Raw genomic sequence first — 16,452 nt, 5'->3', positions numbered from 1 at the left:
AACCTCCATTATCATTCGTGCACAGGACTCAACTACTGCGATATCTAATCCTGCATTTGCCTTTACCTCTGGGAACCACTGTTGTACTGTACACAGGGTTCTACACTAACTTTTTACATTGGTGGCACCAACTATTTTTGCCATCTTTTAAATTAGCATGCCCTTGTGTTCTTACATTGATTTTGATAGATTTACTATAACAGCAAAGAAAAGAGACTGTTAAAATAAAGTGCAAAATGTATTTATTGCAGATTTCAAAGTGCCATGTGTTCTTTCCTGCGAAATCATGTAGAGGGAAGAATTTGAAAAAATGATACTTGATACCAAAACGATAACAAACCCAAAAAAAAATTCAGGTTTTCGCTCTCAAAATGGGAAGTTCTAAGTCCACAACAATGCTTAAACCACATAATTATTTTGTGTAGTTACCCTTTAATTCAGGTGTGCACCAGCCAGACAGTTGTGTTTGGCTAGCAGTGTTTCTGTAGCACACTTGTGATGGAATTTTCAAAATAAATGGTCACTAGATTGATGCAAATAATCATTATTATGCCAGGTAGTCATAGGCTACTTTGTAGTTACCTTTTAATTGCCTTTCAATCTACCTGAAAACTGTTATCATTAGCATCGCTAACAGCTACACAAAGTGGTAGACATTTGGCCCTACGCGCACAGCAGGGCTCAACATTCAGGTAAATTTGCCAATGTCACACCGGGCCAGTGCCAACTGAAAGCTACTAGCTCGAATAAAAAATTAAAAACTGTCCCGGGTCAAGAGCTGACAGGAAAGCAAATGATGCGTGCATAGTTTTAATAGAAGATGATTTTACCTTTCATTTACAGGCTGAGCAAATAGCCTTTACAGGGTTCATACAGACATTAGCAAGTCAAATTCAAGGACTTTTCCAAGCACTTAATTGTAATTTTCAAGGACCAAGATTGTATATTTGTTGTAATAGCCTATAGAAAAAACACCCTTCAATTGAAACGGCGGGAAACAAACGAAAGCGGCTACATCTCTCATAAAAACTGATCAGAAACGAAATCATGGAATAATTATATTGGAGCAGTAGAACTTCTAAATCGGCTACCATAACTTCAAAATGACTTTTCAAAGACCAAATAGCCAAGAGGAAATGTCTGATTGTCAAGGTACGCCATTCCATGATGACTAAATTGGGCATCGCAAATATTCAACCAAGACTTCGAACTTTTTAAATACCTGGTTTGCATACCCATTCTTGCCTCATAACTTGGAACATCTTTCCTACCGCTGTCGGTCTTCGTTGAGTTGCTCAATTATATAGTCTAGGTTGAAAATAGCATTTTTACAATATTTTCTTCACTGGCCCAAGCGGGCCACTGATGGGGATGATCGACTGGCCCGGAGGGTTTCCAAAACCTCCCCTGTAAGTTGATCCCTGACGCTTCATTCTTTTTTTCTTTTTTTCTTTATTTTTTTAGGGGGTAGATCAGCTTTAATATTTCAGATAGATTGTAACTTCCATCAATGTAATTGTCTGCATCACTTCCAATCCCCCATATGTTTTTTTTTCTCGCAAATATACACTGCTCAAAAAAATTAAGGGAACACTTTTTTTAAACAACACAATGTAACTCCAAGTCAATCACACTTCTGTGAAATCAAACTGTCCACTTAGGAAGCAACACTGATTGACAATACATTTCACATGCTGTTGTGCAAATGGAATAGACAACAGGTGGAAATTATAGGCAATTAGCAAGACACCCCCAATAAAGGACTGTTTTGCAGGTGGTGACCACAGACCACTTCTCAGTTCCTATGCTTCCTGGCTGATGTTTTGGTCACTTTTGAATGCTGGCGGTGCTTTCACTCTAGTGGTATCATGAGACGGAGTCTACAACCCACACAAGTGGCTCAGGTAGTGCAGCTCATCCAGGATGGCACATCAATGCGAGCAGTGGCAAGAAGGTTTGCTGTGTCTGTCAGCGTAGTGTCCAGAGCATGGAGGCGCTACCAGGAGACAGGCCAGTACATCAGGAGACATGGAGGAGGACGTAGGAGGGCAACAACCCAGCAGCAGGACTGCTACCTCCGCCTTTGTGCAAGGAGGAGCAGGAGGAGCACTGCCAGAGCCCTGCAAAATGACCTCCAGCAGGCCACAAATGTGCATGTGTCTGCTCAAACGGTCAGAAACAGACTCCATGAGGGTGGTATGAGGGCCCGACGTCCACAGGTGGGGGTTGTGCTTACAGCCCAACACCGTGCAGGACGTTTGGCATTTGCCAGAGAACACCAAGATTGGCAAATTCGCCACTGGCGCCCTGTGCTCTTCACAGATGAAAGCAGGTTCACACTGAGCACGTGACAGACGTGACAGAGTCTGGAGACGCCGTGGAGAACATTCTGCTGCCTGCAACATCCTCCAGCATGACCGGTTTGGCGGTGGGTCAGTCATGGTGTGGGGTGGCATTTCTTTGGGGGGGCCGCACAGCCCTCCATGTGCTCGCCAGAGGTAGCCTGAATGCCATTAGGTACCGAGATGAGATCCTCAGACCCCTTGTGAGACCATATGCTGGTGCGGTTGGCCCTGGGTTCCTCCTAATGCAAGACAATGCTAGACCTCATGTGGCTGGAGTGTGTCAGCAGTTCCTGCAAGAGGAAGGCATTGATGCTATGGACTGGCCCGCCCGTTCCCCAGACCTGAATCCAATTGAGCACATCTGGGACATCATGTCTCGCTCCATCTACCAACGCCACGTTGCACCACAGACTGTCCAGGAGTTGGCGGATGCTTTAGTCCAGGTCTGGGAGGAGATCCCTCAGGAGACCATCCGCCACCTCATCAGGAGCATGCCCAGGCGTTGTAGGGAGGTCATACAGGCACGTGGAGGCCACACACACTACTGAGCCTCATTTTGACTTGTTTTAAGGACATTACATCAAAGTTGGATCAGCCTGTAGTGTGGTTTTTCACTTTAATTTTGAGGGTGACTCCAAATCCAGACCTCCATGGGTTGATAAATTTGATTTCCATTGATAATTTTTGTGTGATTCATTCAGATCTAGGATGTGTTATTTTAGTGTTCCCTTAATTTTTTTGAGCAGTGTATATATATATATATATATACACACACACACACAGTGAGATAAAAAAGTATTTGATCCCCTGCTGATTTTGTAGGTTTGCCCACTCACAAAGACATGATCAGTCTAATTTTAATGGTAGGTTTATTTGAACAGTGAGAGACAGAATAACAACAAAAAAATCCAGAAAAACGCATGTCAAAAATGTTATAAATTGATTTGCATTTGAATTATTTTACATTTTAGTCATTTAGCAGACGCTCTTATCCAGAGTGACTTATTTTATTTTTTCATACTGGCCCCCCGTGGTAAACGAACCCACATCCCTGCCGGCCAAACCCTCCCCTACCTTGGACGACGCTGGACCAATTGTGCGCCGCCCATGGGTCTCCCGGTCGTGGCCGGCTGCGACAGAGCTTGGACTCAAACCAGGATCTCTAGTGGCACAGCTAGTACTGCGATGCAGTGCCTTAGACCACTGCGCCACTCGGGAATCGAGTTAATGAGGGAAATAAGTATTTGACCCCTCTGCAAAACATGACTTAACCCTCCCGTTGTCCTAGGGTCAAAATGACCCGCCACTGTGTTGAACCAACTTTATTAAATTTTTATATTTTTGGGATCATTTGTGAGAAGGAGGCAGTGAGACTTTAAAGAAAGTATCACTGCCTCCTTCTCACAAATGATCCATGTTTGACGGTGGGGATGGTGTTCTTGGGGTCATAGGCAGCATTCCTCCTCCTCCAAACACGGTGAGTTGAGTTGATGCCAAAGAGCTCGATTCATCTGACCACAACACTTTCACCCAGTTTTCCTCTGAATCATTCAGATGTTCACTGGCAAACTTCAGACGGGCCTGTATATGTGCTTTCTTGAGCAGGGGGACCTTGCGGGCGCTGCAGGATTTCAGTCCTTCACGGCGTAGTGTGTTACCAATTGTTTTCTTGGTGACTATGGTCCCAGCTGCCTTGAGATCATTGACAAGATCCTCCCGTGTAGTTCTGGGCTGATTCCTCACCGTTCTCATGAGTGGCGCAGTGGTCTAAGGCACTGCATCGCAGTGCTAGCTGTGCCACTAGAGATCCTGGTTTGAATCCAGGCTCTGTCGTAGCCGGCCGTGACCAGGAGACCCATGGGGCGGCGCGCAATTGGCCCAGTGTCGTCCAGGGTAGGGGAGGGAATGGCCGGCAGGGATGTAGCTCAGTTGATAGAGCATGGCGTTTGCAACGCCAGGGTTGTGGGTTCGATTCCCACAGGGGGTATGAAAAAAATGTATGTAAGTCGCTCTGGATAAGAGCGTCTGCTAAATGACGTAAAATGTAAAAATGTAAATGATCATTGCAACTCCACGAGGTGAGATCTTGCATGGAGCCCCAGGCCGAGGGAGATTGACAGTTATTTTGTGTTTCTTCCATTTGCGAATAATCGCACCAACTGTTGTCACCTTCTCACTAAGCTGCTTGGCGATGTTCTTGTAGCCCATTCCAGCCTTGTGTAGGTCTACAATCTTGTCCCTGACATCCTTGGAGAGCTCTTTGGTCTTGGCCATGGTGGAGAGTTTGGAATCTGATTGATTGATTGCTTCTGTGGACAGGTGTCTTTTATACAGGTAACAAGCTGAGATTAGGAGCACTCCCTTTAAGAGTGTGCTCCTAATCTCAGCTCGTTACCTGTATAAAAGACACCTGGGAGCCAGAAATCTTTCTGATTGAGAGGGGGTCAAATACTTATTTCCCTCATTAAAATGCAAATCAATTTATAACATTTTTGACATTTTTATGTTGTTATTCTGTCTCTCACTGTTCAAATAAACCTACCATTAAAATTATAGACTGATCATGTCTTTGTCAGTGGGCAAACTTACAAAATCAGCAGGGGATCAAATACTTTTTCCCCTCACTGTAATTATGCGATGAAATGTGTGACGATCGCAGATAAGAGGGAATTGGTTCCACATAAGGAATTACTGTACTATTGGCCAACAGTATGCTGCTTGGCATCACTGAAAATATTTGCTTAAGTGCTGTTCTCACTTTTTGTATTTTAGCTCCTGGCCAGATGATCAGCCCGTGTCTGTGTAATACTAAGTGTATTATACTACATGAAGGGGGAATTCTTGAGAAATTCCGTCTCAAGCTTCAAAAAGCCCAGAAACACACTCACCAGCGAGCACACAAAGGAATACAGGGGTTTGAGCTGGCTCTTGGCTGGTGGACTAGTAGAAGAATTCTGTGCCCCATTTTAAATGCAGTGTGCCAGGAGTATCACCCCATTTTATAAAGGGAACTGTCCACCCAGCTGACATTCAGACAGTGCCTGTAAGGGCTAGGAACTTTACTGTGAACTGATGCAGAAGACTGGATGAGGAGAGAGGAGGGGATAATTCACTTACTTGTATAAAAGTGATAATGGCCTCAAAGCCATTGTTTGGAGGATATATTGGCACGGTTTGCCGGCCCTCGACATCGTCTCGGGCCTAACAACACCCATGCCAATATATCCTCCAAACACCGGCTTCTCGGGCATTATCACTTAATTAGAGAAGGCGGGCAGAGGAGACAATGGGAATCAACTTAGGGGAATCAACTTAGGGGAGTCGGGGGACACAGGGACAATTAGAATGGCCCCTCTCAAGTTAATCTGGCACAAGTTATTCTTTGAAAATAAAAACAAATTGTAATCAAATCCAGCAAATCACACAATTTTAATAGAAATCAATCCAAGTGAATCTGGAGACAGGGTTTTGAGGGAACGTAGATTTTTTTTTTTGGGGGGGGGGGGGGTGACCATGGTACTCACGGTTGGGAGTGGGCTGTCTCATAGCGCTCAAATGCGTGGCCCAGGTCGTGCTTGTTGTTCATGTAGCACTGCGTGCACAGGTCATAGTCAAAGCACACCTTGCACTTCCAGCGCATCCCCATGATGCCATGCTTTTTGCAGCTGTCACAGATGATGTTGGAGTGGCGCACACCTGAGACAGGGAAAAGGGGAGAGAGCGAGAGCGAGAGCGTCAGAGCAAGGTGGAAGGAGGTTAAGACAAGCCAGCCCAGCATTAGTTCAAAGTACAGCAAATGAGAAGAGTTGACTGATGACAGAGATGACAAGAGATGCTGCTCTTCCTCCCCCCTTCCTCCTTCTCACTCCTTTTGACTCTTCTTCTCCTTCTCTTTTCTTACGCTCCATTAATTGAAGCCATATTGTCTTTAATGGAGCAAAATGCAGATGAATCCTGCATTAGCACTTGGCATTCGATTCTAAAACAGGGCTGTATTGCCTGTCTCGTGTTTGATGCGAGGGAAATGGAGAGAGATGCCCTTTTCTCTGCGATGCTGAGTAAACATGAGCTTGAGGAACCTTGCTTGAGTCACAAAGATGAGACAAATATCTAAAAATAATAAATTATATACAAAAAATACATTAGATTCAGTGCATTCGGGAAGTATTCAGACCCCTTCCCTTTTTCCAATTTTTGTTACGTTACAGCCTTATATTAATTATTTTCTCATCAATCTACACAATATCATCCATAATGACAAAGGGGAAAACAGGTTTAGACATTCTTGCACATTTATAACAAATAAAAAACAGAAATACCTTATTTACATAAGTATTCAGACCCTTTCCTATGAGATTCGAAATTGAGCTCAGGTGCATCCTGTTTCCATTGATCATCCTTGAGATGTTTCTACAACTTGAATGGAGTCCACCTGTGGTAAATTCAATTGATTGGACATTATTTGGAAAGGCACACACCTGTCTATATAAGGTCTCACAGTTGACAGTGCGTGTCAGAGCAAAGACCAAGCCATGAGGTCAAAGGAATTGTCCGTAGAGCTCCGAGACAGGATTGTGTCGAGGCACAGATCTGGGGAAGGGTACCAAAACATTTCTGCAGCATTGAAGGTCCCCAAGAACACAGTGGCCTCCATCATTCTTAAATGGAATAAGTTTGGAACCACCAAGAGACTCTTCCTAGAGCTGGCCGCCCGGCCAAACTGAGCAATCGGGGGAGAAGGGCCTTGGTCAGGGAGGTGACCAAGAACCCGACGGTCACTCTGACAGAGCTCCAGAGTTCCTCTGTGGAGATGGGAGAACCTTCCAGAAGGACAACCATCTCTGCAGAACTTCACCAATCAGGCCTTTATGGTAGAGTGGCCAGACTGAAGCCACTCCTCAGTAAAAGGCATATGACAGCCCGCTTGGAGTTTGCCAAAAGGCACCTAAAGGGTTCTCAGACCATGAGAAACAAGATTCTCTGGTCTGATGAAACAAACATTGAACTCTTTGGCCTGAATGCCAAGCGTCACGTCTGGAGGAAACCTGGCACCATCCCTACAGTGAAACATGGTGGTGGCAGCATGATGCTGTGGGGATGTTTTTCAGCGGCAGGGACTGGGAGACTAGTCAGGATTGAGGGAAAGATGAACGGAGCAAAGTACAGAGAGCTCCTTGATGAAAACCTGCTCCAGAGCACTCAGGACCTCAGACTGGGGCGAAGGTTCACCTTCCAACAGGACAACGACCCTAAGCACACAGCCAAGACAATGCAGGAGTGGCTTCAGGACAAGTCTCTGAATGTCCTTGAGTGGCCCAGCCAGAGCCCGGACTTGAACCCGATCTAACATCTCTGGAGAGACCTGAAAATAGCTGTGCAGCGGCGCTCCCCATCCGACCAGACAGAGCTTGAGAGGACCTGCAGAGAAAAATGGGAGAAACTCCCCAAATACAGGTGTGCCAAGCTTGTAGGGTCATACCCAAGAAGACTCAAGGCTGTAATCTCTGCCAAAGGTGCTTCAACAAAGTACTGAGTAAAGGGTCTGAATACTTATGTAAATGTGTATACATTTGCAAACATTTCTAAAAATGTGTTTTTGCTTTGTCATTATGGGGTATTGTGTGAAGATCGATGAGGGAAAAAAACGATTTAATCAATTTTAGAATAAGGCTGTAACGTAACAAAATGTGGAAAAAGTCAAGGGGTCTGAATACTTTCCAAATGCACTGTATATACACATAAAATATATATTTTTTAAATATATGTTCCTTTATTATGTTCCCCTAACCCTACCACCCCTCCCCTAATTGGAGTAAACTAATGAACAACAACACTTAGGCTTCTACTTCCAGCTTATACATACTATATACATTTTACGGACACAATGTTTTTTTTCTTTATTTTTAATCCCATCCTTCAGCTATCCTCAACCCCTCCAATCTATCTCTGAAGACCATCCAGTTTTGATTTCTATTTGCCATATATTTTTAACTGTGCCGTTTCACAAAAATTCGGAAACTTTATACATTTTACGGACCCAGTATATTTTACACTAGTTATCTTGTTGTTTTTAGTCTCACCCTTCAGCTCCACTTAACCCTTCCCTTTCTTTTAACACCATCCAGTTTTGATTTCTATTTGCCATATATTTTTTAACTGTGCTGTGATGTTTCACAAAAGTTCTGAACCTTTCTATTCTCATAGTTTCTACAGATTGTAAATTAAAGATAAACATTTTTGCTAAAAGTATTATATTATTGATCGATTGACTATGACTTTTCAAATCACCCAGCAGTGCTATTTGCAGAGTTAGCTCCAGGTAAATGTTGCAATTCTTCAGCCATTCCTGAACCTGCGACCAGAAACAAGCTACAAATGTGCAGTACCAAAACAAATGATCTAATGATTCATTTGATCAGTCTCTTCGGAGCAAAATCTGCAGATCTGGAATGGTTGAATCCGCCATATATACAGTACCAGTCAAAACTTTGGACACACCTACTCATTCCAGGGTTTTTCTTTATTTTTGACTATTTTCTACATTGTAGAATAATAGTGAAGACATCAAAACTATGAAATAACACATATGGAATCATGTGACAACCAAAAAAGTGTTAAACAAATTAAAATATATTTTATATTTGAGATTCTTCAAAGTAGCCACCCTTTGCCTTGATGACAGATTTACACACTCTTGGCATTCTCTCAACCAGCTTCATGAGGTGGAATGCATTTCAATTAACAGGTGTGCCGTGTTAAAAGTTAATTTGTGCAATTTCTTTCCTTCTTAATGCGTTTGAGCCAATAATTTGTGTTGTGACAAGGTAGGGGTGGTATACAGAAGATAGCCCTATCTGGTAAAAGACAATGTCCATATTAAGGCAAGAACAACTCAAATAAGCAGAGAAACGACAGTCCATCATTACTTTAAGACATGAAGGTCAGTCAATACGACAAATTTCAAGAACTTTGAAAGTTTCTTCAAGTGCAGTTGCAAAAACCATCAAGCGCTATGATGAAACTGGCTCTCATGAGGACCGCCACAGGAAAGGAAGACCCAGAGGTACCTCTGTTGCAGAGGATAAGTTCATTAGAGTTAACTTCACCTCAGATTGCAGCCCAAATAAATGTTTCACAGTTCAAGTAACAGACACATCTCAACATCAAATATTCAGAGGAAACTGCGTGAATCAGGCCTTCATGGTCAAATTGCTGCAAAGAAACCACTACTAAAGGACACCAATAATAAGAAGAGACTTGCTTGGGCCAAGAAAGACGAGCAATGGACATTAGACCTGTGGAAATCTGTCCTTTGGTCTGATGAGTCCAAATTTGAGATTTTTGGTTCCAACCGCCATGTCTTTGTGAGACGAAGAGTAGGTGAACGGATGATCTCCGCATGTGTGGTTCCCACCGTGAAGCATGGAGAAGGAGGTGTGATGGTGCTTTGCTGGTGACACTGTCTGTGATTTATTTAGAATTCAAGGCACACTTAAGTAGCATGGCTACCACAGCATTCTGCAGCGATACGCCATCCCATCTGGTTTGCGCTTAGTGGGACTATCATTTGTTTTTCAAAAGGACAATGACCCAACATACCTCCATGTGTAAGGGCTATTTGACCAAGAAGGAGAGTGATGGAGTACTGCATCAGATGACCTGGCCTCCACAATCACCCGACCTCAACCCAATTGAGATGGTTTGGGATGAGTTGGACCGCAGAGTGAAGGAAAGGCAGCCAACAAGTGCGGGAACTCCTTCAAGACTGTTGGAAAAGCATTCCAGGTGAAGCTGGTTGAGAGAATGCCAAGAGTGTGCAAAGCTGTCATCAAGGCAAAGGGTGGCTACTTTGAAGAATCTCAAATATATTTTGATTTGTTTAACACTTTTCTGGTTCCTACATGTGTTATTTCATAGTTTTGATGTCTTCACTATTATTCTACAATGTAGAAAATAGTAAAAATAAAGAAAAACCCTTGAATGAGTAGGTGTGTCCAAACCTTTGACTGGTACTGTGAATATATATAACATTCTATTGGTTGCAAGAATTTTGTATAATCATTTAAATTGGAAAATTCTAAGTTTTCAATCCAGCGTCGTTTTGTGTATCAGCTCATAAACCATGTGCCATGAAATCGGTACATCGAAAATCTCTATCTATATGGCACAGCTGTCAATGTTTTGGTCCTTAAATGAAACTGGTATACTTTTTTATTTATCTCAAATTTCTTTAACCAATTTTGGTCTTTAATAGAGGGCCGACAGACAAGTTCCTTACTTTTTCCCTCTTCCACTTGCCTCTTCCATTTTTGCAGTAATGCTGCAATTAGGACGCCTGTATCTTTGTAGTGACTGGGTGTATTGATACACCATCCAAAGTGTAATTAATAACTTAACCATGCTCAAAGGGATATTCAATGTCTGCGTTTACTTTACACTGAACAAAAATGTAAACACAACATGTAAAGTGTTGGTCCCATGTTTCATGAGCTGAAATAAAAAGATCCCAGAAATTTTCCATACACACAAAAAGCTTATTTCTCTCAAATATTGTGCACAAATGTGTTTATATCCCTGTTAGTGAGCATTTCTCCTTTGCCAATATTATCCAGCCACCTGACAGGTGTGGCATATCAAGAAGCTAATGAAATAGCATGATCATTACACAGGTCTTAAAGAATTTGGCACTACGTCCAACCGGCCTCACAACCGTAGACCATGTGTAACCACGCCAGCCCAGGACCTCCACATCCGGCTTCTTCACCTGCGGGATCGTCTGAGACCAGCCACCTGGACAGCTGATGAAACTGTGGGTTTGCACAACCAAAGTATTTCTGCACAAACTGTCAGAAACCCTCTCAGGGAAGCTCATCTGCATGCTCGTCATCCTCACCAGGGTCTTGACCTGACTGCAGTTTGGTGTCGTAACTGACTTCAGTGGGCAAATGCTCACCTTCGATGCAGAGCTATTTTCAGGTCTCTCCAGAGATGTTAGATCGGGATCAAGTCCGGGCTCTGGCTGGGCCACTCAAGGACATTCAGAGACTTGTCCTGAAGCCACTCCTGCATTGTCTTGGCTGTGTGCTTAGGGTCGTTGTCCTGTTGGAAGGTGAACCTTCGCCCCAGTCTGAGGTCCTGAGTGCTCTGGAGCAGGTTTTCATCAAGGAGCTCTCTGTACTTTGCTCTGTTCATCTTTCCCTCGATCCTGACTAGTCTCCCAGTCCCTGCCGCTGAAAAACATCCCCACAGCATCATGCTGCCACCACCATGTTTCACTGTAGGGATGGTGCCAGGTTTCCTCCAGACATGACGCTTGGCATTCAGGCCAAAGAGTTCAATGTTTGTTTCATCAGAGCAGAGAATCTTGTTTATTTTGGCAAACTCCAAGCGGGCTGTCATGTGCCTTTTACTGAGGAGTGGCTTCCGTCTGGCCACTCTACCATAAAGGCCTGATAGGTGGAGTGCTGCAGAGATGGTTGTCCTTCTGGAAGGTTCGCCCATCTCCACAGAGGACCTCTGGAGCTCTGTCATTGGGAGGCCACTATGTTCCTGGGGACCTTCAATGCTGCAGAAATTTTTTGGTACCCTTCCCCAGATCTGTGCCTCGACACAATCCTGTCTCGGAGCTCTACGGACAATTCCTTTGACCTCATGGCTTGGTTTTTGCTCTGACATGCACTGTCAACTGTGGGAACTTATATAGACAGGTGTGTGCCTTTCCAAATCATGTCCAATCAATTGAATTTACCACAGGTGGACTCCAATCAAGTTGTAGAAAGGGTTTGAATACTTATGTAAACAAGGTATTTCAGTTTTTTTTATTTTTAATACATTTACAAAAATGTCTAAAAACCTGTTTTCGCTTTGTCATTATGGGGTATTGTGTGTAGATTGATGAGGAAAACATTTAATTTAATCAATTTTAGAATAACAAAATGTGAAGGGGTCTGAATACTTTCCGAATGCAGTGTAAAGTACATAGCCTATATGTGTGTAAACAGCTGAGGTGGGGTGCTCACCGATCTGGGCATTGTCGTAGAGCAGCAGGTCATAGGAGCCTTGGTAGCCTGTGCGGTAGTTGGTGCGCGTGCCGCTGTCCCACTGCACCACCACTGTCTTGTCGGGGGTGGTGGTGCTGCCCTGCCGCCCGATCTCCACCACTGTGCCCACGTGGCCCTCGCTGTCGTCCTGGTTCCCCCACTTCCAGTCCAGGCCACGCACCACGCGCATGCCCACCTCCATGCTGCCTCTGGGGCCAGCCGGGCCCGAGGGCCGCGGCCTGGTGGGGTCGCTTCCGCTGCTGCTGTTGTTGCGCCTCCGTGGCCTGTGCAGGGCAGGCCGGACCCGCACAGAGGGCAGGGAGGGCACCACGGGTAGCACCAGGGGCTCCGGGACCAGATCAGGGGTGACTGACGGGTGAAAGAGAGAGAGAAAGAAAATAATGTCTAATCAATTGGGGCGCCGTCTACTAGCAGAGATGTGAATGAGAACTGGCATTTCAGTATTCATTTTGTGACAAATAGTTATTGCTGCCAAGCATCTTTTCTGTAAATATGATAGCTCAGATTGGCCATTCACCGCTATTTCTTCATTGGTAAACAATTTCATGATCTTGACATTTATTTTTATAGAAGTCAGCCTAAGCCCTAAAACAATGGTCTCAACCATAGAATTAGGAATTAGAACACCAGAATGGACATGAACCTTCTTATGATGGGAAAAGATCAGCCATATTTGTCAGGGAGTTGGTCAACCATGGTTTGTCAGTGCTGTGATAAGATCATAGAAATAGAATGGGCTTGGAACCTCTAATCCTGGTATTTTGACTGGTAAACGCATTGGTACACTCACAATGGCTGTATTGTGATGCAATAACTTCCATGGTAATGTCGAATGTTCATTCAAATGATGCTAACTGATGTGGCTCATGCAATGGAATGTATTTTTTTGTAATGTCAGTTGAGATGATTCAACAAATCACAGTACAGACTGATGGGTAACTAGCAACGCTGGTCCCATTAATTGCAAAGAGTTATGGGAAATCAGAACCACGTTGTCTTAACCTTGTAATCTTTAACCTAGATTTTGTTGTCCATGGGTACGTGCCATAATTTTTTTGGGTGGTACTTTTTACCCCTTTTTCATCCCAATTTTGTGATATCCAATTGGTAGTTACAGTCTTGACCCATCGCTGCGTCCTCCGAAACACGACCCTGCCAAGCCGCACTGCTTCTTGACACACTGCTCGCTTAACCCAGAAGCCAGCCGCACCAATGTGTCGGAGGAAACACTGTACAACTGGCGACCCGAGGTCAGCGTGCATGCGCCTGGCCCGCCACAAGGAGTCGCTAGAGCGTGATGGGACAAGGACATCCCGGCCGGCCAAACCCTCCCCTAACCAGGACGATGTTGGGCCAATTGTGCGCCGCCTCATGGGTCTCCCGGTCGGGAGAAAAATAAGCAAACACGTTTGATGTTCGCCAAAAGCTATGTGGGAGACTCACCAAACATATGGAAGAAGGTACTCTGGTCAGATGAGACTAAAATTGAGCTTTTTGGCCATCAAGGAAAACGCTATGTCTGGCGCAAACCCAACACCTCTCATCACCCCGAGAACACCATCCCCACAGTGAAGCATGTTGTTGGCAGCATGATGCTGTCGGGATGTTTTTCATCGGCAGGGACTGGGAAACTTGTCAGAATTGAAGGAATGATGGATGGCGCTAAATATAGGGAAATTCTTGAGGGAAACCTGTTTCAGTCTTCCAGAGATTTGAAACTGGGACGGAGGTTCACCTTCCAGCAGGACAATGACCCTAAGAATACTGCTAAAGCAACACTCGAGTGGTTTAAGGGGAAACATTTAAATGTCTTGGAATGGCCTAGTCAAAGCCCAGACCTCAATCCAATTGAGAATCTGTGGTATGACTTAAAGATTGCTGTACACCAGCGGAACCCATCCAACTTGAAGGAGCTGGAGCAGTTTTGCCTTGTAGAATGGGCAAAAATCCCAGTGGCTAGATGTGCCAAGTTTATATAGACATGCCCCAAGAGACTTGCAGCTGTAATTGCTGCAAAAGAAGGCTATACAAAGTATTGCCTTTGGGGGGTGAATAGTTATGCTCAAGCTCTGTTTGTTTCACAATAACATTTAAATTTTTAGTCATTTAGCAGACGCTCTTATCCAGAGCGACTTAACAAAAAAAAATATTTTGCATCTTCAAAGTGGTAGGCATGTTGTGTAAATCAAATGATATAAACCCCCCAAAAAATCTATTTTAATTCCAGGGTGTAAGGCAACAAAATAGCAAAAATGCCAAGGGGGGTGAATACTTTCGCAAGCCACTGTATGTTTTATTTTTTATTTTTTTCCCCCGGGGGAATGGATCAGCTTAATATTGCAGATAGATTGTATCTTCTATCAATGTAATTGTCTGCATCACTTCCAATCCCCCATGTTTTTATATATATATATATATATATATATATATATATATATATATATATATATATATATATATATATATATATATATATATATATATATATATATATACTCCCCCTTTATTACTTTTCAACCCCACCATCCTTTCCCTACTTGGAGTAAATTAGTGAACAACAATGCCCAGGCCTCTACTTCCGGTCTATACTTACTATCTACACCTTATGGACAGAGTTAATTTTACAATAATTCTATTATATATATATATTTTATAATTTTATTTATTTTTTTGCTCCTGAACTTCTTCTACTCTCAACCTCTCCGATCATTTTCATGATGTCCATCCGGTTTGCTTCTATATGCCATATCTTTCTAACTGTGCTCTTTCCCAAAAGCTCCCAACATACAACCTATATACTTATTATGGACACAGTATGCTTACATTATTAGCTATCTTTGTTATTATTTGTTGTTATTTGTTATTAGTCCCATCCTTCAACTCTATTCAATACCTCCCATCTATCTCTTAACACCATCCATATAGGATTTCTATTTGCCATATATATTTCAACCGTACTGTGATGTTTTACAAAAGTTCTGAACCTTTCTATTCTCATTGCTTCTACAGATTGTGAATTAAAAATAAACATTTTTGCTAAAAGTATTATTATATTATTGATTGATTGACTATGACTTTTCAGATCACCCAGTAATGCTATCTGCAAGGTTAGCTCCAGGTAAATATTGCAATCCTTTAGCCATTCCTGGACCTGTGTCCAAAAACAAGCTACAAATTGACAGAACCAAAACAAATGATCTAATGATTCTGTCTCTTCACAGCAAAATCTGCAGAGCTGGGAAGATTATATCCCCCATATAAATAACATTATATTGGTAGCAAGAATTTTATATAATAAATTAAATTGAAAGATTCTAATTTTTGAATCCGGTGTCGTTTTGCGTGTCAGTTCATAAACACTATGCCATGGGATCAGTACGTCAAAGATCTCTTCCCAACTATTTTGCAATCTATATGGGACGGCTGTCAATCCTTTGGTCCTTAAGTGAAACTGATATACTTTTTTATTTATCACAGTTTTCCTTAACCAATTATGTTCTTTAATGCAAGGCCGACAGACAAGTTCCTTACTTTCTCCCCCTTCCACTTTCCTCTTCCACTTTTGCGGTAAGGCTGCAATTATTTGGTTGTAATTTTGGGTAGAGCAGATATTTCCATGTTTTTGTTAGCTGCATGTGCGACATAACTCCACCAGTCCTACCGATGATATCATTTACGAAGATTATACCTTTTTTAAACATTCTGTCAAAAAATAAAGGTTTTTTGTCAATTAGTATATTTGAATTTAACCACAATATTTGTTGCATTATTTGTTCTGTCGTTTCTGGAGGATTAAATTGAAATTGCAACCAACTTTCTATGGCTTGTTTTAGAAATAGTGATATTTGGGAGATTATTTCCTTTTCAAATAACTGAAAGTGAGAGGTTGTAATCTGAATATAGGGAAAAAGGCCTTTCTTGAACATTGGGTGAGACGATCTTACTAATTTGCTTGAGAACCAGTTCGGATTTAAGTATAACTTTTGTATGACTGAAGCTTTTAGTGATAGGTCTAATGCTTTAATATTTAATAATTTCTGTCCTCC

At 42.8% G+C, this 16,452-nt stretch overlaps 1 protein-coding gene across 2 annotated transcripts in view; it reads right to left on the bottom strand.

Moving 5' to 3' along the window:
- LOC121545572 (E3 ubiquitin-protein ligase MIB2) overlaps positions 1–16,452 on the bottom strand; it is a 72,507-nt gene that overhangs the window by 37,925 nt on the left and 18,130 nt on the right. For both annotated transcript variants that reach the window (XM_041856206.2, XM_041856207.2), the window contains exons 2-3: positions 12,365–12,754; positions 5,870–6,041 (exon numbers count right to left, since the gene is read on the bottom strand). In XM_041856206.2, the coding sequence (XP_041712140.1) occupies positions 5,870–6,041; positions 12,365–12,754 (562 nt within the window). The remainder of the gene's footprint in view (positions 1–5,869; positions 6,042–12,364; positions 12,755–16,452) is intronic.

Source organism: Coregonus clupeaformis, chromosome 30, assembly GCF_020615455.1.
Source record: "Coregonus clupeaformis isolate EN_2021a chromosome 30, ASM2061545v1, whole genome shotgun sequence".
NCBI classification, from domain to species: domain Eukaryota; kingdom Metazoa; phylum Chordata; class Actinopteri; order Salmoniformes; family Salmonidae; genus Coregonus; species Coregonus clupeaformis.
The sequence above is the reverse complement of the archived record's forward strand: the minus strand, read 5'-3'. Positions and strand labels throughout refer to the sequence as shown.